Source organism: Fopius arisanus, unplaced genomic scaffold (genome assembly GCF_000806365.1).
Source record: "Fopius arisanus strain USDA-PBARC FA_bdor unplaced genomic scaffold, ASM80636v1 scaffold00077, whole genome shotgun sequence".
Taxonomy (NCBI): Eukaryota; Metazoa; Arthropoda; class Insecta; order Hymenoptera; family Braconidae; genus Fopius; species Fopius arisanus.
This window is the reverse complement of record NW_011887816.1, coordinates 308,207-330,329: the sequence shown is the minus strand read 5'-3', so window position 1 is coordinate 330,329 and position 22,123 is coordinate 308,207. Positions and strand designations below refer to the sequence as shown.

Here is a 22,123-nt window from a genome sequence, read left to right as displayed (position 1 = left end):
ATGATAACCGATTTTTGTGGGACGGAGGGAACGAGTGATTAGTAAAAATCCGTCGCCATAACAGCGACGGTATTATTTCGTCACGACGATTTATTTCGCCGTGATAATTTCATCGATAAATCGGTGGAAATCGGTCAAGTGACAGGCAAAATAATTCCCTGGGAGGTGGTGTTGACTTCCCAAGATAATAAACGGATTAATCCGTCTCCATCCCCTGAGGTATCGAGCCAGCTGGAGATTTTCTTTTGACGTGCCCTTGTTCTTCATTTTAATCGACTCGTGGAAAAGTCGAATTGTTTAAACAAAATCAACATTCAAACATGGCTTATTGAAAAAATGAAGGGTCACCGGATATTCACTGTTTCTCCATACGGAGGAGAGCTCATCTCTTTTTACGGTAACTGGGAATTTTTGGCGTTGGATTTTGGGCTTGGGGTTTGTCCTTGCGATGGACAAAAAATCGAAATCACATCATGGACAGCAGAGCGCCAATAAGAGCGCCACTGCTGAGTCTAAAAAAAATCAAGGTAATTATTTAACTTGTACGTTAAATATTTCGTCGTTGCCAATTCCTTGGGGACGATATTTTACGTTTACTCCATTTTCTCCATTTTCAGCTGCCAAAAAGCGTTTTTTTACTCAAAAAAAAATTGCAACGCATTCTTTTATAACAATATTAATTATTAATTGTTGAGAGGATATTGTTTGAATTGTTATTTGTGGATTTCTCTGGAAATTCATTTTGAAATCGAAAAATATCGACTGGAGAGAAGAAATTAATCGATTTTCATCCAGCAGTTCCAGATTTTTTTATTTATTAATTAATATTTATTTGAGGGATGGGTTTATTTCAGATGTCGTCAATGGTAAAGCTTTTCCGAAGGCACCACGTAGGCGTGAGTCACCTGGGGCCAATGGCTACTCCAAGATCGAACAATCTCGTAAATCCAGTCATCAGAAGGCGCGAAATTTTGATAAGAGACCCAAACCTAAAGGACAATATTATGGCGGTGCAAAGGAGGATCCCAAGGTGCAGTACCTCTTCCCCTAGAGGAAAATGGAATTCTCAAATTTAAAAAATCCCAAAATCCCAAAATCCAAAAAATCGAGAATTCTTTTCAACTCGTTATTCTCGATGTTTCTCGTTCCCTATCGAAATCAACGGAAAACGTTACAGGAATTATTTCTAGCTGGATGAATTCCCCACAAAAAAGCTCTCCTATTACTTTTTCTTGAAGTCAATAGTTTTTTAAATAAAATCGATTGATCGATTTCAGGTAGTGGATGAGGAAGTAGCCGAGTATGGCTCGGTGATGGCTCCAGGAAGTAAAAAGCAGAATTTGAATCATCTGTTGAATTTCCATTACGAACCCCGAGACAGGATGAATATTAATTCTAGTGGATGGAACAGTTATGGGAGATCTACCAACAATCGTTGGCTGCCACCAGTCCAACGACACAAATACAACAAAGAATTATTTCTGCAGGCGAATTGTCAATTCGTCGTAACGAGCGATGGAGATTACTCGATGCACCTGATCGACCCTGACACCCTAGTGGATTGGAAAATGATCGAGCAGATAAAAATCCACACCTCGGAGAGTCTCTCCTGTCCGATCTGTCTGTCTCCACCAGTCGCTGGGAAGATGACACGATGTGGTCACGTCTACTGCTGGCCCTGCATTCTGCATTATCTCTCACTATCAGACAAGAATTGGAGGAAGTGTCCGATCTGCTACGAGTCGATTCACAAATCAGACCTGAAGAGTGTCACAGAGATCACCCAGCAGCCCCTGAACATCGGAGACACCGTGAAACTCCGTCTGATGCGTCGTAGGAAGGGATCTCTCTTGGCAGTTCCCGTCGAGGAGTCAAATCGAGATCCTGACGACTTCTTCACAATCTCGGATCATGAGTCCACCCAGATCTACTCGAAACTCCTGAAGGCAGACGGTCGACATGTCGTTGGAATCATTGATGACGAGAGGAATCAACTGAAGCTAGAATTGATGGAGGACCCTCAGTCCCCAGAGAATTGTTTTATAGAGCAGGCACTTGCTGAATTGTCTGATAGAGAGGAAATAATTCTGAAGGCTATTGGAAAGGATGAGGAGAGCCCAGGGAGCAGAGAGGATAATCCTGAGGTGAATGACGGGATTCGGGAGACCTCAGGACAGCAGAACTCCAAGGACTCCAAGGACTCCAAGTTCTTCTATTTTTATCAGGGTGAGTTAAATATTCTATTTTAATATATCTTGTATTTATTTAATTATCACACTCACCAGCTGAAGATGGACAACACGTCTACCTCCACGCGATGAACGTGAAGATGCTGGAGGTGCAGTATGGCGACCTGGAGCACTCACCTCGTCTTCTGACAGGAAAAATCTTGGAGAAGGAAGGGGGAAGCTTCACTGAGGATCTCAGGAAGAGAATGAGATATCTGTGTCATCTACCCCTCACCTGCTCCTTCGAGATCGCTGAGATCGAGCTGATGGCACCTGTTGTGTCGCCTGATGTTCTTGACTACTTCAAGGAGCAGCTCGAGGTCAGAGAGAGACGCAGACGTCGACGGGAACGCGACGAGAAGAAACGAGAGAAGAAGATAACTGCTGAGGAGAACAAAAAATTGGGAAAATATCCGACACCCAAGGTTCACATCGAGTCTCACAGGCATTTCCCTGGGTGGCAGACCGAATTACCATCCTCTAGGTAATTAATTATTCCAAATATAAACCCCTGATTATTTTTTCTAATAAATATAAATTGATAAATGTGAGAATTAATTCCTTAAATTAATTTTGTGTTCCAGCGCTGCAGTTCCAACTCCTCCAGAATCAATTCCATCATCGAGTCTAGCCAGTAGTCCATCTCACAGTACCCTGGGTGATCCAGCTCCTCTCCTGGACTCCACGTGGACGACGTCCCCGAGTGATCAGGGCCCTTCCTTCGCCCAGATGCTGCGCAGTGAAAACTCCAAGAGCACGATGTGGTCATCGATGAGCCCATCCCTGCCTTCCAACAAATCCAATTGCCAGAATGATGATCATCCCCAGGCACCGAGTCACAGCCAGAGCTTCGGTGATGTTCTCGCTCTAGCCCTCGAGGCGTCAACCATCCATGAGGAACCAATCAGGGGAAAATCCAAGAGAAACAAGAAAAGGGGAAAGGCCACTCTCCTTTATGCAAGTGGCATGGCGAGATCTTCATGAATTTATTTATTTATCAGAATGCTTTATTTTTGGATAATCAAGGACAGGATGAGGAAGAGGAATTCTCTTCAATAATTAATTAATTATTATTCGTATAATTTTCAATCAAAAAAGCTCTTTCTCCAAAAATCAGTGTTTTTAATTAATTAATTAATTAATTAATAGATGAACTCATTCTGTCGATCATTATTTGTTATTAAATAGACCATTGGCGACAGTTTCTAGATTCCAATTTTGTGTAATCATCGAGGATAAAAATAGGAATGACTAATCCACGTTGTGTTATCGATAAATCGAATGTATGATGATATTCTCTGAATAAATAAATAAAAAAGGATTAAATTTTCCGTAAAACCCAGAAAAAATCCTGAATAAATATTCCCCCAGCCAAATAAACAACAAAAAAAAAATTAGGATGGACGAGAAATCGCTTTATTTACATGAAAAAAAAAATGGCATATCTAGTACAATACCTCGAGGTTCGAATGTTCAATAAATAATTAAAGTAAGAGATTATAAAAAAAATGTGAATGCTATCAAAGTTGGAAAGTGTCTCAACGCAGATTTCCGTCCATATCCCAAAACGTCAGACCCCGAGGTCCTGAATCCCTTAATCGACCTCCTCGATGGTTGGTCCAGATGCTCCACCACCACCATGAGCAGCACCAGGAGCGCCACCAGCACCAGGCATACCGCCAGGCATGCCTCCAGGCATTCCACCAGCGCCCTGATACAATTTCGTGACAACTGGACTGCAGATTGACTCGAGCTCCTTCTGCTTGTGCTCGTACTCCTCCTTCTCAGCGAGTTGATTGGCATCGAGCCACTTGATGATCTCATTACACTTGTCCAAAACCACTTGTTTGTCACTGGCTGACAACTTGTCCTTGAGTTTTTCATCCTCAACAGTGCTCTTCATGTTGAAGCAGTAAGCCTCAAGCCCATTCTTAGCTGAGATTGTCTCCTTCTGCTTCTCATCCTCATTCTTGTACTTTTCAGCATCATGGACCATTCTCTCGATGTCCTCCTTGCTGAGACGTCCCTTATCGTTGGTTATCGTGATCTTGTTCTCTTTTCCTGTTGATTTATCGACAGCTGAGACATTCAGAATGCCATTAGCATCGATATCAAACGTAACTTCAACCTGTGGTACTCCACGTGGTGCTGGTGGTATACCAGAGAGCTCGAATTTTCCAAGGAGATTATTGTCCTTGGTCATGGCACGCTCACCCTCGTACACCTGGATCAATACACCGGGTTGATTGTCAGCGTAAGTGGTGAATGTCTGGGTCTGCTTCGTGGGTATTGTTGTATTTCTCTTGATGAGAGCAGTCATAACACCACCAGCCGTTTCAATTCCCAGGGAGAGGGGTGTTACGTCGAGCAGCAGAAGATCCTGGACAGCCTCAGATTTGTCTCCATGGAGAATAGCTGCTTGGACAGCAGCTCCATAGGCAACAGCCTCATCAGGATTGATGGATTTGTTAAGCTCCTTGCCGTTGAAGAAGTCCTGGAGCAGTTTCTGAATTTTGGGAATCCTGGTGGAGCCACCAACGAGAACAATATCGTGGATCTGTGATTTATCCATTTTAGCATCACGAATGGACTTCTCCACAGGCTCGAGTGTACCCCTGAAGAGATCAGCGCACAGCTCCTCAAATCTGGCACGAGTTATCGATGTATAGAAGTCAGTGCCCTCGAACAACGAGTCAATCTCGATGCTCGCCTGCGTCGACGATGAGAGGGTCCTCTTGGCGCGTTCACATGCTGTTCTCAACCGACGAAGTGCTCTCTTGTTGCTCGTCAAGTCCTTCTTGTACTTTCTCTTAAACTCCTGGACAAAGTGATTGACCATCCTGTTGTCAAAGTCCTCACCACCCAGGTGAGTGTCTCCAGCTGTTGATTTCACCTCGAAGATACCGTCCTCAATTGTCAGGATGGACACATCAAAGGTACCACCACCTAGATCGAAAATCAGGACATTGCGCTCACCTACTGTCTTTTTATCGAGACCGTACGCAATAGCTGCTGCTGTTGGCTCATTGATTATTCTCAGGACATTGAGTCCAGAGATTGTGCCAGCGTCCTTCGTTGCCTGACGCTGCGAGTCGTTGAAGTACGCTGGTACTGTTATCACGGCGTTTGTCACTATCTGGCCAAGATATGCCTCTGCTGTCTCCTTCATCTTCACGAGAACCATCGAGGAGACCTCCTCCGGGTAGAAGGTCTTTGTCTCGCCTTTGTACTGCACCTGGATCTTCGGCTTCGTGTTGTCGTTGATCACGGAGAAGGGCCAGTGCTTCATGTCAGCCTGAACTGTCGCATCGTCGAAACGACGACCGATCAGTCTTTTAGCGTCTGTAAATTATTTTATATTTTATTTTACCATTAATATCAAATGAAATTAAATTATTAAAAAATTTCAGAAATACGAATTGTCCAATTAATTAATCAATTAATAAATTGCAAATGAATTTTCATGAGAATTTTTCGTCTTCTATAAATGAAAAAAATGAGAATAAAATCTATACTCTAATAAAATTATAAATAAAATAATGAAATTAGGAGATAATTCGGAAATCGTGAAAATAGAGCGTCATGTTCGGCCTCGTCATGTCCCAAATCGACGTGAGGGAAAATCTCCAAAGCAAAATGGAGGACTCACCGAAAATGGTGTTGTTAGGATTCATGGCGACCTGATTCTTGGCAGCATCACCAATCAGTCGTTCAGTATCAGTAAATGCGACATAACTAGGTGTTGTCCTGTTCCCCTGATCATTGGCGATGATCTCGACTTTTCCATGTTGAAAAACCCCGACGCAGGAGTAAGTCGTTCCAAGATCGATACCAACAGCGGGTGCCTTCGACATTTTGTATGCTGCACGAGAAATTCAATTCAATGGATTAAATAACGAAAAAAATAATGGAATGACGATAAATAAATGAAGAAAAAATTGATGGAAATGTATGGAAATTCGTGGAAATCTAGGGAAGTTCAGGGGGTGGAGGGAATTTTCATGACTGGAGAATAATTATATTACCTTTCGATTGGAATTAGAGATGACTTTAACGCGAGTTGTTACTCGTTCAACGATTCGCAACGTGAGTGACGAGAAGTTGCCACCGCGCCCGAATATAACACCCAAAATCCGAGGTCCCGACGCTTCTGGAATGTTCCTCTAGAGTCTAGTCCATTCTCGGCCAATCAGAACCCACCGTTCGCCGGATCCCGCCATTAATTGACGGTTTTTAATCGACAACTCGAGTCACAACAGATCATAAATTCCACAAACGTCTCCTCAAATTCGAAAAAAATGGACTTTTCCCTCGATTTTTCCTCTCAAAATATTTTTTTTTGACATTTCATCGCGAGGAGCGGTGCGAGCCTTTTTGAAAAATCCCGCTCGAGCATGCGTCATCTCGCCACCGGAAGTGGCGCGGGCACATGGCAATTTTTTTTTACATAAATTTTTGGAGCCGCGTCGGGAGAAAAACCAGTGGAATTTTCCAATTTTCCGATATTTTTACTCGTTCTTGATAATTCTCGATATTCGCGGGAAATCCGGGGATTTCCGGAGGATTTAAATTAATAGAAAAAGGGGTAATTAAGAAAAAATCATCATTTGATTTTTCATTCAATAATTTCTTCATCTGTTTCATGATTTATTGAGCATATCTCGAGAACCACCGGTCCTCCGAAAAAATAACAAAAGATCTTTTTTCTCTAGGATCTCGAGAGCTACAAAAAATTCCCCAACGGTTTTTCCCGGGAGTCAACATTTCTCGAGATAAATCGACGATTGCAGATAAAATGGAAATGATACATTTACATCATTCATTTATTCGTCCAGTCGATTTCAGTCGGGCCCCACGTGGACTGAGTCATCAAATCAAGGCCCCACTCAATGCTGTCTCCTTTTCTTATTGTCACCAGTCCAATTATGGATTATCCTCACTCGTAGATATTCGTTGAACTCTGAGAAAAGCGCGTCAATGTCGACCTCGAGATGATTTTTTCCCATAACCTCGGGATTTTTCATTTTTCACGAGGACCTCTCCTCGAGTTATTTCCATCGATCCGATGAACTCCATTGACCTCCATTTTTCGTCAATATTTTTTTCTAGGTCGTGTACCTCGAGGTATGATTATTGATAATGACCTCAACATTAATTCTAATAATATCTTCATTATCCCATTTCCAACGATTTCCCTTTTTAAATAATTATCATTATTCTTAATATCTAATTATGATTATTACTTAGTGATAATTAATTAATTGTTTTTTCTGCATAATTATTTGAATTGGAAAATTTATTTCAAATAATTATTCTTGGATTTCAGAAAATGTCTGTTTGAGTTATTCCATCGGTTTGTCGAGTGCCTGTGCAGATCGTTACTGTGAAGGCCATCCCCTGGGAGAAGAGGGGCAGAAAATCATTATAATTGCCGTGCAACTCTAATTTCTCATTTTCCCTCGGTAAATTAATCGAAATACGGACAAATAAAATCACATCCATTAATTTTTTATCCTGATCACACAATTCCGTAATGATAAATTAATTAGAGTGACAAAATTAATTTGTACACCCCGTGGATTTCACGTTTGAATTTCCCGGGGTTGCTAGGGGCCCTAGGGTTCTGGGAACAAGGTTATGTTTGACTGGAACACATGTCCGAGTAATCATCGACAACAAAACTTTCCCCGGAGACGTCTCCAGTCCTAGAATGCCCGCGTACTGACCATCTCCAGGAGTCGTCAAAAATGCAAGTGAAAAATTTAAAGAAGACGACGAAGAGGAAGAAATCCGGAAAGAAAGAACCCGAGGATCACCTGATTACCAAGAGAAAAGGCGGTGGAAGTATCATCGATCATCGTCCCCTGTTCTCCAGCAACGGGGAACTACTCTACGTCGTGTGGAAGCATGTGATTCGTAAATACAGCACTCAGACCGGTGATTTCGTTGGAGAATTCGAGGCAGCGGAGGTCAAGCTCTCAGGGATATCATTTTACTCCGACAATTTCAATACAATCGTGGGTTGCACCGAGACAGGTGACCTCATCAACTGGAATTCCCAGAATGGTGTGATAACGAGGAAGCTGAAGCTGAAGACAGAGGACGAAGTGAGAATATCAACCTTTCACATCATAAATTATAAATCAAAATCAGGTAAAAGCATCAACGAGGCTCTAGTGACGTACACCAACAAATCCTCAAACAGCATCCACCTGGGGCTCTTCGACGTGGAGACGGGGAGCGCCACGAGGTCGAGATCGATTCCCTGCGGGCCAACAGGTGCCTACTGCGTGGATATAGTTGGAAATAATGGTGATAACCTGATAGCCCTGGCCCAGGATGTGGATCTACACGTGATCCAGCCCCTGAATGACCTCAAGGGAAAGCTCCACAAGATCGGTTTAACTGGTAGAAAGCTCACCTGCGTGACAGGCCACCCCGAGGAGGAGTGTGTGGCTGTGGGTGACTCGTCAGGTCGTGTCCTGGTGTACAGAAATCTTCTCCAGCGTCCAGTGATGGGATCTTATCACTGGCACACACTTCCAGTCACTGAGATCGCCTTCAGCAAGTCCGGTGGACATATGTACACTGGAGGATCTGAATGCGTTCTCGTTAAATGGACACTGGCTAATCCTCACCACAAGTCCTTCCTTCCACGTCTACCAGCACCGATTAAACACCTGACTATTGCACCAGAGAATATCTACGTCGCTGTATCAACTCTGGACAATGGAATAGTCGTTGTTAATCCTCAGAAGAAGCTCACGTCTGTCATTCAGAATTTTACCTGGGGTGTCACAGCCTCCAGCAGGGGGAGATTTCCTGCTGGACTCATTCTGGATCCCAGAACTGGTAGTCTCGTTCTCAACAGCAGAACTGGACACGTGCAGTTCTTCGATACCCACAGGAAGTCCCTCCTCTACAATATCAACATCACAGCCCAGAATTTTCTCACGCAGGAGAGAGCAGCTGTCATTGTCAATACTGAAGTGACCAGAGTGTCTATTAATCAGGATGGAGCATGGATGGCAACAGTCGAGGAACGTGACGACAGGGTCTCCACACCAGAAGTGAGACTTAAATTCTGGAGGTTTAATTCCCAGAGGCAGATTTTTTCATTGAACACTTGCATCGAGTTGCCCCATGAGCTGGGGATCAATGCCCTTGGGTTTCAACCCTCTGGGAGTCTCGATGGAGAGGGCATTGCTGCTGTCACAACTGGAAGGGACAGGAAGTTCAAGATCTGGGGAATTGTCGAGGGGACTGGTGACAGGGGTAAACACTGGGCTTGCTATGGAGTCGAGAGCTACAGGGATTTACAGGTGACTGATGCTGGATTCTCCGTGGACGGTTCCCTCCTGGGTGTGGGATTTGGCTCGAGTCTCACGATTTGGGGGCCTGAGGATATGGCCTTGAAGTGCTCACTGACCCACCGGAGATATCCCCAGGTGATAAAACGAGTAGAATTCGGGAAGAACGAGAGCTGTCACCTGGTGGTGGTGGGATCTGACGAGCACATCGGTGTCTGGAATCTTTTGACCTTGAGTCTCACCTGGTCTGTCCACCTGAAGCTCCAGGTCCTTGTGGCTGATCCATGCACCAACCTGATGGCTGCATTCTCCAGGGATAATTCCCTGTTTATCTTCAATCCCCAGGTGTCGACGCCGATTTACGTCAGGAGGGGTGTCCTCGAAGGAGAGTCTGTGGTCCTGGGGGCGTGTTATGTACCCAATGACAAGGAGAAAAGGGGAAAAGGCCTGTGTGAGTGGCAGAGGGAGAGCCAGTTGTTCTTCATTGATGATAATCAGGAACTTCTGGCTCTCGAGGACGAGCGGGAGGGTGGGGTACTCTTCGAGGGCCTTGGGGATCGGGTCCTCAACTGGCCCAGCACTCCCTTCGGCAGGATCATCGCTGAGGAGAGCACCAACAACGTCCAACGCGCGAGTTTCGTTCATGATCACCTGGGGACTGGAAAAGGAGTCGTCGAAGAGGTGAGTCTCATTTTCATTAAAATTCAAAATCCAAAATTCATTATCCTTTTTCAAAAATCTCCAATTTTTTCAAAGTTCACTATATATTCCAATAAATTACATAAAATCCTGCGATAATTATCAATAAAATGATTTTATAATAAAGATCGGTAATACTCTAACGAAGAAATAAACGGTTTACAATTGCATACGTAAAAGTACAACCGGAGAAATTTCGAAAAATTCCTCCAAATGAAAAATCCATTCACAAACACAAGATTAATTAATTACGCAGGGGCTACGCATGAGGCGATGGGAATTCAATGAATCGGTAATTCCTCAACGATTCTGTGTTGGTAGTATCGATAATATTCTGACAATCGGCAATCCCTGGGAATTTAAGTAGTTGTCTGGCGGATTCTTGAAATGATAACTGGTATCGTCCAGTTTATTTCTTATTTGTCAGTGTTTCCTTGAGAGACGATAATTCCTGCACCGGCGAACTAGATCGAATTTTCGGTAGCGAAGACAGTGCCACTGGGGTATCTGCCTCATATTCTCCATCGCCTGAAATTAATTCGACAATAGAAAACGATTTATTCATGATTCAATTGCAGAAGAGGAATGACTCACAGTCAATAAATTAATAAATTCAGATCTAATCATAAATTGAATTTTATAAAAAATTACTCATCACTGCGAGTATTCATCAAAGAATTATTTGACCTTGGGACTATTTATTACAGCATTAATTATCACATAATTGACTAATTACGTTTGATACATTTTCTTTTTTATCAGATTGATGTAAACACTGGGATTTTATTAATTTGATTTTATCTCAAGTTTTCTAAACGGAGAATTAATATATTCGGATTTTAATTGTTTTCCTTGTTTTCGCTTCGTTTATTTTTTATAGAAATGAATTTGTTGTTAAAAATCACTGGGGGATGGGTTTGAAATGAGAATAGGATCTACTCAACTGCCTCTGGATCACTGGCGGGAAATCCTCTGGCCATGGCCACCATCACACCGAGAACAATCAGAACGAATGGTACAAGCGAAAAGATGAGCTTCATTCGAGCAATTTGTCTCCGTTAAATTCAGATGTCAAATGTAATCAAGAAATTTAATTTTTTTTTTAAGAAAACAGGTTGATGTATCTGTCTTGGAGTCTCGACAGTCACTGGAGTTCGTGAAGAGTCGAGATGATTTAATATAGAGTGACATCCCCACCATCTTCACACGTCTCTGTCTTTCGTGATGAAAGCAAGACTATCTCTGGTCTCCCTTTGCACGTGGGACGTCTCCCCAGCATCAGCTCCCTTGACCAGGGGTTGCCCACTTCCACTTCATTTCCTCCATCAAATGATGTCCTGTAGTGCCTCGAGAGGACAATGTATTTCCAGATTTCCAGATTTATCAAATACCAAAGACACCTTCATTCAGACTCCACGGATGTACCTGGTGCGGGCCGTCGGGGAAGATGTCCTCGAAGGATATCTCTATTTAGACTCTAGACCTGAATTAATTCCTGATAATTATCAATTCCTCTGGAATTATTGATCCATCAGGGATGAAGTCCCAAGAATTCTTCAGCTTCTCACGTGAAATTCTGTGGGACATCTCATACTTTAATATTAATAACAATAATCTTATTTTTCAGGCCCTTAGAAGAGATCCCCTCCTGCACTTGCTTCCTGCAATTGAATGTCATGTATCCATATCAGTGTTACATTCTCTCTCCACTCGGCAATTTGTCCCAGATTATGTCAGATCAATTGTGGGTGCGATGACCTGCGATTTGTCATGTAATTTCACGGTGTTAAATGATACAAAGGGAAAAGATAGTGAACAAATGAATAAGAAAAGGGAGGAAAGGCCCAAGTCAAGTGGAACGGGTCAACAGGAAAGCCTCGTGGGTAGATTTTATTGGAGTTACACCAGGGGTTTACGTGACTCTTTCGTCTTCACCTCTGAGTCGTCAGTAAATGATTGATTGAGATTATTTTATCCAATTCCAGATGTCCAGTCATTAGTGGGGATATCCAGGAATTTTTTTACAGCATCTACGATCAAATTTCTGCTTCAATTTTTATTTCTTATTAATCATCATCTTCATCATTTGTTACTGCTTCTTACGGGTCTTTCGGATTGATGCATCGAGGCCAGATGTGGAGTCTATTGTGTCATTGTGTTTAGTTTAAACAATACCATGAGTTTCTACTGTTTAGACCTGACGTGTGGGCCTATCTCACGCTCATATTTTGTATGAGAATTGGAAATACGTGGGCTGATGCGTCAGAATGAATCAACCCAGATAAACTAAATTGTGGAAATTCAGAATTCAGGTCAAAGTCTCTAGATTCTTTTGAGATTTTTTCACTCGGACTTTATCCTAGCCACTAGATCATATCTGATGTTATCAAGACAAAATGTCAATTAATTTTTGAAACTCAAAATTTCTCTCCTTTTTTTATTTTTTAGCTCCTGACATTACCTGCACACACTCTCCCACCGATGCGATTGCTCTGTGGACCCTTCATCCTCTCCCTGAGGGCGAAACCGGGGAATAAGAGGAAAAATAATGACGACAAGACCTCGAGGTATTTTACAAAGTCATTTATTCAAAAAGTCACTGGATATTTCGTCCAATTGCACAATTATTCTGGTCTTACCGGATAATTTGACGGTTTTTTTTTTATTACTGAGATTTTTGATTTCAGTGACGCAAACAGTGAGTCAGAGAATTCTGACGACAGCGACGAGGATGACGGAATTGATCCGAGAAATCATCTGGCTATCGAGACGATTCCCACGGATGTCAGACGTCTTAATGATAATGACGATAATGACGCGAAACTCGTCAGCTTGGACTGGAGTTTTCTGGCGAGAATCGTGCCGAGTTAATACGTCTGTTGCTTTACGTTATTATCCGAATAAATTTATTAATTTTTAAGCGACTAATTCAGCAATTCTCACAGAATTCCTACAATTATCATATGAAAGACTAATTAATAGAATTATCAAAGAAAATATTGAAATCATTAGAATTGATTTCGTAGGAGTAAAAAAACATTCGTTTGAAACAAACGATGAAAATTCTCGAATTAATTCACAAAGCAATCAAAACGAGAGACAGTCACGAGAAAAGAGATTATTCAATCATCAACAGGGAGCGGAAAATTCCTCGACCTTGAAAGACATTTCCACGAGTTCCCTGACAGTCTCCTGGATCCTCTCCCCATAACTCACATTTTCCCTCATGATCCCGAGGACGATGTCCCGCCTGTCCTCGAAGTAGAACTGCTCGTAGCTCTCGTTCTGATCCATTATCTCAGCCCCAACGGTTCCATCGAGGAGAACCGTTGGAAAATAGAGAGCAGCGGTGCAACAAGCGGCTATTCTCTGCTCCTCGTACCCCTGGAGGACCTCCTCGAGGGTGGGAATTTTCCTCGTCACGACGACGTCTCCTAGCTTCTCCAGGAGCTGCTCCCAGTAGTAATTGAGGAGTTCCTCCTTCTTGGAGTCCCTCAACTCCCGTGAGGCGCACAGGTAGAGGAATTGCGCTAGGTCGTGACCCACTGGTGAGTACCTGAGGAGAAATCACCGCAATTTCATTTTTTTTTATCAAGAGAAATAATTATTTTTCTTTTATCAACGATAATAATCATTTTCCCACCTAAACAACTGGAAGTCCACCAGCTTGCACTCGGGGGGATCTGCGTCGTTGAACATCAAATTGTTTCCCCAGAGGTCACCGTGGGAGATGACGTTTGTTTTAGATTTCGATGACTCCATAGCCACGAAAATTCGGTCGAAGGTCTCGGGGAGGCGAGAGGGATTCAGGCTCATCTCCTCGGCGACTCTGATCGCCAGGTCCACACCTGCTAGAAACCACTTTCTCCTTCTTTCAGATCTCACGAACGCCACCTCGTACAGCTCCTCGGGGAAGATGTCCTTGAAGGACTTACCCATACGCTCTTCTGCGATCAGGGATGAGGAGTGCAGACTCGCGAGGGCACGCAGACCTGAATTAATCCATGAAAATTATATCTCCAGATGGAATTATCGATCTATTAAAAGGGAAATGGTGCATCCTGACTACTAGACAATAACGACATATTAATATCAATAATGACCTGATTTAACAATAGCTTCATCGAAGAGTTTATCCCTCATCTTGAACCCGAGTAAACCCAGGTCCTCGAAGATGAGTGCATTCTCCTTAACGAGGTAACACCTAGGGCACCAGGTGGGTTCTGTAGAGTCGATGGTCATGAGGGGTGAAATTTTCGTGAAGAAAGTCGCCTCTTTCTCGAAAGTCCTGGACTCCTGCGCGTAGAGCAGCTGCAGAGGGCTGTCCAGGGGTAGAGCCTTGACAAAACAGCTGATCTCACGCTTCTCCGTGTTATCCTCTTTAATCAGAATTCTGAGGTGACGATGAGCCCCGAGGAATCCCAATTTCTCCGAGGAGTAAGAGGTCAGGGTAAAATCTAGTACTTCAGCTGATGGACCCACAGCAGCTTTCGTTATGAGTTTCGTGTCATGGAGACTGACGAGACAGCTCTTGTCAGACATCGTTGGGGACTTGGACAGTCTCGAGAAGTCTAGGTCTTTATACAGGGATTTATTCTCCGGGATCAGTGGGGAATTGGTCGGCAAATAGAGGCTCATGACGACGTCAGGGTGATCCAGGATTAGATATTTGTGCGAATCAGGAGCCAGTAGGGGATCTCGATGAAACTCAGAAGACTGGCACCCATAAATAAACTCACGACACTTCCTACTGATACTGAAAATCAAAAGGTCAGGTCCTCATCTTCATCAATCTTTGTTATCTATGAATCCCATCTCAAACAAGATTATGTCTTCATCTCAACCCATCGGAAAAATCGAAATGTCAAAATTCTGTTGCATCATTAAACTCTCGTTAAATAATCGAATAAATCATGTAATTAATCCAACAACTTCAGGGATGACTCAAGATTTTTCGATTGGAGCTCAGGATTTCCATATTTCGATTTTATCTAATTAAAAAATCACTCACGATCATTAATATAATATTTATTTATGATAGACCGTAAATTAACGAGCGCATCTACCAGTCTCCAAAAATAGGCCTCCCGTCGCGGCCCGATATCTCAAGATCGGCAGAGTGAATAATCCCAAAAATCATTTCATTTTCAAGGCAATTCATCCCTCTAAAAAAATGATTCTAAACCCATCGAAATCGCATCATTGAATCCCGAGATATCGACGAGCGCACGTTAAAATCGGTTGCAACGAGGCCTGATTACAGTTATTCAAGCAAAAAAGGTGGGGATAAACAATTGATAACGATTGGGACTCACTGATAACTTGAAGAAGAGACCGGGTGGCATATCTCTCGTACTGAATACTCGGCCCCGGCAACATATTAACCTCAATCTGCATTAGCGCCCCTCCGGTAAAATTCTCAGTCTCGTATTTATTGAGACTAAAGTCATAGACAATGCCCTCGCAATCTGGGAGGCAGTCAGCCTGACTGGTACTCTTGACACCCTGAACAAAGAGATAGCCTGCAACCAATTCTGAAACATTACAAACTCTCATCTCTGGGATCCTAGGGAATATGTGGCTTATGCAGCCGAACATGCGGTGCATATTTCGCATCTGGTGCTCCATCAGACAGCCGTTGTAATTGTAACGCTTCATGTAGAGATTTCCACCGGTCTCCGATGACATACGACATTTTCGCTTTGACATTGGCATCTCTATCACCTCTCGTTGATTTTTCATTCCAACAGCTGTCACATCCACAACAATCAACTGGCGTTCCTTCAGCTCAACCCTTTTATCCAGACTTGTCTCGGATGTTGGGTATTCGTACCGATTCGTCAGCCATGCCTGCAATATTTATCCACAAATTGTCATGGTAAAACTTTTGAGTAATTAACTTCAACAAGCCTTAATTATTTTGCATTATTATCGTTGTTAGTCCATTATTATTAATTATTATTGAAACAAATCACTGAAGAATTGAAGAGTTAACTCGATGTTCGCCATTTTTACGCACAGAGGCGGTCCACAAAATGGCGGATCGAGTTGAAGCCTGGGAACTCCTCAATTCTTTAGTTCTGTTGTAGAATTTAGAAATCAGATACCCACAGCTGGAAGTTTTCCCTTTTTACTCTTCAGCAAGACGGTGAGCCTTCCCTCCTGCTTCCTGTGATCCATGACGAGTCTCAATCCTGTCTTGTTCCCGGGCTTCATCGTCTGGACAGAACTCGACGAAAGACACAATCCGCTGTTCGATTGCAGAGGAAAGAACAGCTCGCAGCAGTCGATCTCCTCGTCATTCCACAGGCACTTCTCCAGGAGTTCCCCACATCTCGGTTGTATCAACCCCATGATCTCGGTGAGCTCCTCCTCGGTGGGAATTTTCTCTGCTTTAACCCCAAGTTGTGGATAATCCAGAACAGTTCTGAAGTTCAATTTTCTTTTTTTCATGTAGCTAAAAGAAAAAATTATCTTTATTTAAAAAATATATGATATATAATATATATATATGAATATATATGAATATATATGAATATATTTATTTACGTATTATATATGAAAGGAAGGAAATTGAAGGAATTGAATTAATTGTTTATCAATTATTGTTTATTTACTCTATTGCTTGATTGTTGATATCTGCGCAGAAGTGGAGGGCTGGTATTTCCGCTTCGTACTCCAGGTAATTAGTTCCCATTGTTATTGATACGTCTCGGGATAGGGCGAATGTTATTGTATTAATTACCATTAAACCACATGCCCAAATACTCGCGCCACACGAAATTGTCCAGAATAATCTCTCGGTCCAGTGTCTCTCCGGCTCGACTAAATATTTAAATCCATGAATACTCGAGTTCTCCAGGTACTGTTTAAATAATCTCCAGAGAAATGGCGGCCTCTTCTCCATTTTTTTCATTTTATTTTGTTAATTAACTCCTTGGAAAAAATGGGGAAAAAATTCGAGAGTGAAGTCGTTACGGATTTCGGATTTTTTTTTCGTTTTTGCGGAATATCTCGGGATTTTGAAGAGATAGCGGAATTTTTTATGGGACAACTTTTGGAGGGGAGGTTGAGATCTGGGGAAAAGGTGATTATGAAAATTTTTGTATTTCTGTTGGATTCGGAGATATTTCTCTGGGAAGGTGTGGAGGAATTTGAGAGGTGATGTGGGGATTCACGCGCCGATGGGGGAATCCCGCGAGGAATCAATAAATTTTTATTATTAATAATCCAGGAAATGTCTGATAGTCACGGAAGCTGATAGCCATCGGGAAAACATTATAAATAAATAATATTGTCCACTAGAATTTTTTTACCGAGAAATTTCGCGATGGTATCATTTTAATCACACGAATTTGACTTTCAAAATAATTATTTATTTAAATATTTTATTATCCTCAACCCCACTGCAACAATAATAATCATCCTCGTTATTATTATTGTTATTATAAATTTAATTTTTCATCTCCGAAAATGCGGGAAAAACGGAAAAATCCCGAAGAAGATTTGAAATAAAAAAATGGGAAAATCTACCGTAAAAAATCAAATACCGGAAACCGGAAGTTGCGCAGATGGCGCCCCGGGATTTTCGTTATTTTCGATGGTCTCGAAAAATTCCACCTCTCGCTTCACTCCGTAAAAAAAAAAATCGGACAAGATTACTTCCATCGTCTCGTAAAATCCAATAGCCCTTTCGGTTGAATTATCTTTATTTTTTTGCTTTTCCTTTTTTTTTGTGACTGGCTAGTGGCAACTCCGAAATTCTGTGGGATTTCGCGCGATAGGTAAGAAAAATTGAGGTTTATTTCTGTAAAGAGGCCACATGTGCTGAAATTTTTTTTGGCCATTGAAATTTGAGTTATTCATATTCTGGGGATGGATTTTTCATCAGATTCTGGTGAAAGGAAGGGAAGATTATTGTGCCCTGAGACATGGCGTTGAATCCGGCGTACGAGGACATTGGAAAGGGATTTGTTCAGCAATATTATGCATTATTCGATGATCCCACTCAGAGGTGCAACCTCGTCAACATGTACAATGTGAGTTTATTATTTATTTATCATGATACACATCAGCAAAGATTAAAGAATAAAAAATGATCAGACATAACCTCTCCTACTAATTTTTTTCCAGACCGAATCGTCATTCATGACGTTTGAGGGGATCCAGATTCAGGGATCCGACAAGATTATGCAGAAACTGAATGTAAATCTCTCTTTTCTCTAATTTTTATTCATTTTCACGTGATGTCGCCATTTTTTCAATCATTTTCGAGAGTTTTCCCAGTTTTTTTGGTTTTACCGTTTGTTAAGAGGGGATTATCTCGGAGCCGGAGGGGTTCACAGGAAAATCATGAGGGACTTTTTTGTGGGGAATCTTGTGAACTATAAAAAAGTTGGAATATGTTTTTTTTAAATACCCAACCATTCTCGAGATAATTGTCATTTATTTCGGGGTTGCTTTCTGATAGGTGTGATTTTTTTTATTATCTTGTGGAGTAATGAGGAAAATTGGGAAAATTCTGGGATGAAGGAGAAATTAATGGAGAGAGCAAGGAGAGCATGATGTATGTGAATATATTATATATTTTCAGAGCTTAGGTTTTCAAAAAATCACTCGGGTACTGACTGCCGTGGATTCACAACCGATGTTCGACGGCGGAGTCCTGATCCACGTCCTCGGGAGGCTGCAGGTAATAAAAATAATTAATCCCCGAGACCCTAGAGCTGTACAATGATCCCAGAGTTACCAGAACATTCGAGGAATCCTAGAAATTCCACCCAATATACCTCAATAGTTAAAAAATTGAAAATAAACGAGTCGAATAAATTCTCCTGGTGCTTCTGGGACTCGTCGAATTAATAGTTTATTATCAGAATAGTTGATACTAAGTATTAAAAATGATTGGGCAGACTGATGAGGATCAGCCCCACGCGTACACCCACACATTTGTCCTGAAGCGGATCGGCACCAGCTTTTTCGTGCAGCACGACATCTTCAGACTCGCGTTGCACGACACTGTCTAAGGCCAATAAATAAATAATAGATCGTCCATCGATCATCGTTATAAATCGTGGTAAAGGCAAGCTAACGTATGGAAATCATTGCATTAGTTACCCACACCTCATTAACTATTTATTAATCCAACGACACATGATTTTCCATTGATTAAAATATTTAAATCATCCTAGATTAATTTGAGAGTTGTAATGAGTTTTTTTTTTATATTTTGTGCTTTGAGTTTTTTCCATTGTAATACCTGGAATCCCCTGGGAGATTTCCCTGAAGATGATGTTCACCATTTCATTGGAAAAATGAAATATTTCATTCATTCAAGTAATTAATATCTTTACGTTCATTAGATAATCATTGATTTTTTTTTAAAACTTAGGCTGATGAAGATCCTCCGCACGCATTCTCGCAAATATTCGTGTTGAAATCACTGGGGAGTGCGTTCTTCTGCCAGCATGACATATTCCGTCTCGCTATTCACGACACAGCGTAATTAAAATCGGCAGCAGACGAGACGTCACAGGACTAGAAAATCACCTCGGAACGAGGGGAAAATAATCCCGAGGTGCCATCAAATGGCCCTCCAGAGCAATTAATACCGTACGATCCCAATCCCTCGAGAGAAAATTTCATGAATTATTCAGTCAACATTGTACACCTGTCGTCTTTGCGTATTATTTTATCTAGATTAAATTTTTATACAGGAAAGTAATGCTTCTATGCCGTAAGAATAAAACATTTAATGATTAATTACATTTTCACGCATTCTTCGAGGATTTTCTGTTACAAATTGCCCCTTTTCTCCTGCTCTATCTCGATTGCCTCGAACAACGCCTGGAAATTCCCAGCGCCGAATCCCTGGAAATATTCATGTATTTAAACGTGATATCTAATAAATTTATGGAATTATTCCACTCGAAAATCAATAAATAATCTCCAATTTCTCTTTCGAATCCCTAGGTAAAAAATTTGGGTTAAAATCATGGGTTACTACCCTGAAACATCAACTCACGTTATGATTTCTCCGTTGAATAATTTCAATGAACAAAGTCGGTCGGTCCTGGACATTTTTCGTGAATATCTGGAGAAGATATCCATTCTCGTCATAATCGATGAGAATCTTGAGCTTCTGGAGGACGGAGATGTCCTCGAGGATGTTAGTACCACTGGACTTGAGCCTTGACCTGAGCAAATCGTAGTAGCTGTCGGGGACCTGGAGGAATTCCATACCCCTGGCCCTCAGGTTCTCCACAGCCCTGATGATGTCGTCCGTGTTCAGGGCGATGTGTTGGATTCCAGAGCCGCCGTAGTACTCCACGAACTCCTGGATCTGTGAGCGTTTTTTACCTGGCGCTGGCTCGTTTATCGGTATCTTCACTGTCTCTTCGTAATTTGTCATAACGATTGATCTCAGGGCGGAGTACTCCGTGTGCAGTTGTGTGTCGTCCACTGACCAGAATCTGTGGAACTGGAGATTATCCTCGTACCACTTCGCCACTGGCTCCATTTGATTTTCGGGCTGATTGCCCACGCAGTGGTCTATGAAATTCAACTTTGGATCTGGTCTGCAACAAATTAATGAGTAATTAACAATAATAATTAAATAATTCCAGAAATTAATTACAGATAAAAATTTCTGTCATGAGTTTTTCAATTAAAATTCAAATTAATTGAAATTTAAATAATTATGGACTCACAACAATCGACTGATGGGATCATCGGGGGAGTCGACGTATCCTGGGAGGAATTTCCCCCTGTAGTTGGTTCTGTCCACCAGAGTGTGGAGCGTATCCCCGAACTATTGGAAATACAAGACAAAAAATAATGAATTACTTTAATTATTAATTAAAAATTAATAGTTAGTGAGGAATGAAGATTACAGTCTGAAGAGTTGCCATCCTGACGACTCCGTTATCGTCCTGCTCCTCCCAGACGTCCCTGACGACTCTAGCCCCTCGTTTTTTTGCTACCCTGACGATGGAGTCGATGTCCACGACGCTGAAGGCGATGTCACGGACCCCATCACCGTGCCTGGACAGGTGGGATGACATCAGCTTGTCGTCCGGGTCGTAGGACGATTCGAACACGAAGACAATTTTATTCTGCTTGACTGCGTGGGAGGCGATCTTCCGGGATCCTGTCTCCAGGCCCTGATATCCCAGGGGTTGAAAGCCAAAACGAGTGATGTAGTATCCTGATGCCTGTTTTGCATTTCCTACCCACAGCTTCAGGTGATCGAACGCCAGGAATTCACCCGCCGTGGGTTTCGGCCCCTTGTCGGTGTACGTCGTCTACAGGGAAATACGAATTATCTCAGGAATTACTGATTTTGGAAAAAAATGGTATTTGAATTTTTTTTAGATCATTGAATTCTCCGCAAATTCGGTTTATGATTTTTTGTTCTATCTCCGCTTGGGGGGGAGATAATGGGGGGTTTCGGGGCGGTGAGAATATGACGGTTTGAAAAATTTGAGGTTTCACCTGGGGAATTATTTCCCACGCACCTCCGGACGCTTTTTAATTCTTACCATTTCAAAAACTGCGATTGCGATGGATTCTCGATTATTACTGGACGTCACAGCTGGGGACACTCATTTAAATAAGGGGCCCGCGATGTGGGCTAGGCACCAGGTCGCTTTCTCATTGGTCGATACCGGAGGCTTGTTTACAGGTACAGGAATTTAAAAAGTCATAATTTATTGCTACGACGGGAGAAAAACCGGATTAACACGCGACCGTTGCCTGATCTCAAGAATTCCCATTATCTTTCCATCACCAACTCCCAAATTTCCCACTCACCCGTACCCTAAACATCAATTATATCAACCCCGAGTCATTCTCTCCAAAAAAGTCATAAAATCATTTTCCCAGATA

At 42.1% G+C, this 22,123-nt stretch overlaps 7 protein-coding genes and 1 long non-coding RNA gene across 10 annotated transcripts; 4 read left to right on the top strand and 4 right to left on the bottom strand.

Annotated features, from left to right (window-relative positions):
* The first annotated feature begins 42 nt into the window (after positions 1 to 42).
* On the top strand, positions 43 to 3,549 carry LOC105270020 (RING finger protein 10). The gene is made up of 5 exons (XM_011310674.1): positions 43 to 527; positions 855 to 1,030; positions 1,278 to 2,226; positions 2,286 to 2,712; positions 2,813 to 3,549. Exons 1-5 carry the CDS (start codon positions 449 to 451, stop codon positions 3,210 to 3,212), a joined length of 2,031 nt encoding a protein of 676 aa, XP_011308976.1. The 5' UTR covers positions 43 to 448; the 3' UTR covers positions 3,213 to 3,549.
* A 73-nt stretch (positions 3,550 to 3,622) lies between these two features.
* Positions 3,623 to 6,364, bottom strand: LOC105270015 (Heat shock protein 70 cognate 4). The gene is made up of 3 exons (XM_011310669.1): positions 6,254 to 6,364; positions 5,878 to 6,090; positions 3,623 to 5,570 (listed from the first exon to the last, which is right to left on the bottom strand). Exons 2-3 carry the CDS (start codon positions 6,080 to 6,082, stop codon positions 3,823 to 3,825), a joined length of 1,953 nt encoding a protein of 650 aa, XP_011308971.1. The 5' UTR covers positions 6,083 to 6,090; positions 6,254 to 6,364; the 3' UTR covers positions 3,623 to 3,822.
* A 334-nt stretch (positions 6,365 to 6,698) lies between these two features.
* On the top strand, positions 6,699 to 7,702 carry LOC105270014 (uncharacterized). Its single transcript, XR_892493.1, has 3 exons — positions 6,699 to 6,813; positions 6,941 to 7,352; positions 7,555 to 7,702. It is a non-coding gene; the product is annotated as an uncharacterized lncRNA (long non-coding RNA).
* A 66-nt stretch (positions 7,703 to 7,768) lies between these two features.
* l(2)05287 (WD repeat-containing protein l(2)05287) lies at positions 7,769 to 13,157 on the top strand. The gene is made up of 3 exons (XM_011310668.1): positions 7,769 to 10,219; positions 12,686 to 12,804; positions 12,925 to 13,157. The coding sequence occupies exons 1-3, from the start codon at positions 7,976 to 7,978 to the stop codon at positions 13,106 to 13,108; spliced, it is 2,547 nt and encodes an 848-aa protein (XP_011308970.1). The 5' UTR covers positions 7,769 to 7,975; the 3' UTR covers positions 13,109 to 13,157.
* Positions 13,158 to 13,260: 103 nt separating this feature from the next.
* On the bottom strand, positions 13,261 to 14,964 carry LOC105270012 (uncharacterized). Its single transcript, NM_001414534.1, has 3 exons — positions 14,341 to 14,964; positions 13,881 to 14,229; positions 13,261 to 13,793 (listed from the first exon to the last, which is right to left on the bottom strand). The coding sequence occupies exons 1-3, from the start codon at positions 14,873 to 14,875 to the stop codon at positions 13,367 to 13,369; spliced, it is 1,311 nt and encodes a 436-aa protein (NP_001401463.1). The 5' UTR covers positions 14,876 to 14,964; the 3' UTR covers positions 13,261 to 13,366.
* Positions 14,879 to 17,151, bottom strand: LOC105270060 (pickpocket protein 19). Its single transcript, XM_011310747.1, has 4 exons — positions 16,855 to 17,151; positions 16,340 to 16,664; positions 15,553 to 16,093; positions 14,879 to 14,993 (listed from the first exon to the last, which is right to left on the bottom strand). Exons 1-4 carry the CDS (start codon positions 17,142 to 17,144, stop codon positions 14,899 to 14,901), a joined length of 1,251 nt encoding a protein of 416 aa, XP_011309049.1. The 5' UTR covers positions 17,145 to 17,151; the 3' UTR covers positions 14,879 to 14,898.
* Positions 17,152 to 17,821: 670 nt separating this feature from the next.
* On the top strand, positions 17,822 to 20,002 carry LOC105270009 (nuclear transport factor-2). 3 transcript variants are annotated; one of them, XM_011310663.1, is made up of 6 exons: positions 17,822 to 18,021; positions 18,129 to 18,276; positions 18,371 to 18,442; positions 18,831 to 18,929; positions 19,150 to 19,313; positions 19,629 to 19,720. In XM_011310663.1, exons 2-5 carry the CDS (start codon positions 18,169 to 18,171, stop codon positions 19,261 to 19,263), a joined length of 393 nt encoding a protein of 130 aa, XP_011308965.1. In that variant the 5' UTR covers positions 17,822 to 18,021; positions 18,129 to 18,168; the 3' UTR covers positions 19,264 to 19,313; positions 19,629 to 19,720. The 3 variants fall into 3 exon arrangements, with proteins under 3 accessions (XP_011308965.1, XP_011308966.1, XP_011308964.1); XM_011310664.1 differs by having other exon boundaries at positions 19,150 to 19,319; positions 19,629 to 19,712; XM_011310662.1 differs by lacking the exon at positions 19,150 to 19,313 and having other exon boundaries at positions 17,828 to 18,021; positions 19,629 to 20,002.
* Positions 19,914 to 21,885, bottom strand: Hpd (4-hydroxyphenylpyruvate dioxygenase). Its single transcript, XM_011310665.1, has 5 exons — positions 21,778 to 21,885; positions 21,130 to 21,540; positions 20,947 to 21,047; positions 20,262 to 20,814; positions 19,914 to 20,107 (listed from the first exon to the last, which is right to left on the bottom strand). Exons 1-5 carry the CDS (start codon positions 21,778 to 21,780, stop codon positions 20,033 to 20,035), a joined length of 1,143 nt encoding a protein of 380 aa, XP_011308967.1. The 5' UTR covers positions 21,781 to 21,885; the 3' UTR covers positions 19,914 to 20,032.
* Between the last annotated feature and the right edge of the window lie 238 nt (positions 21,886 to 22,123).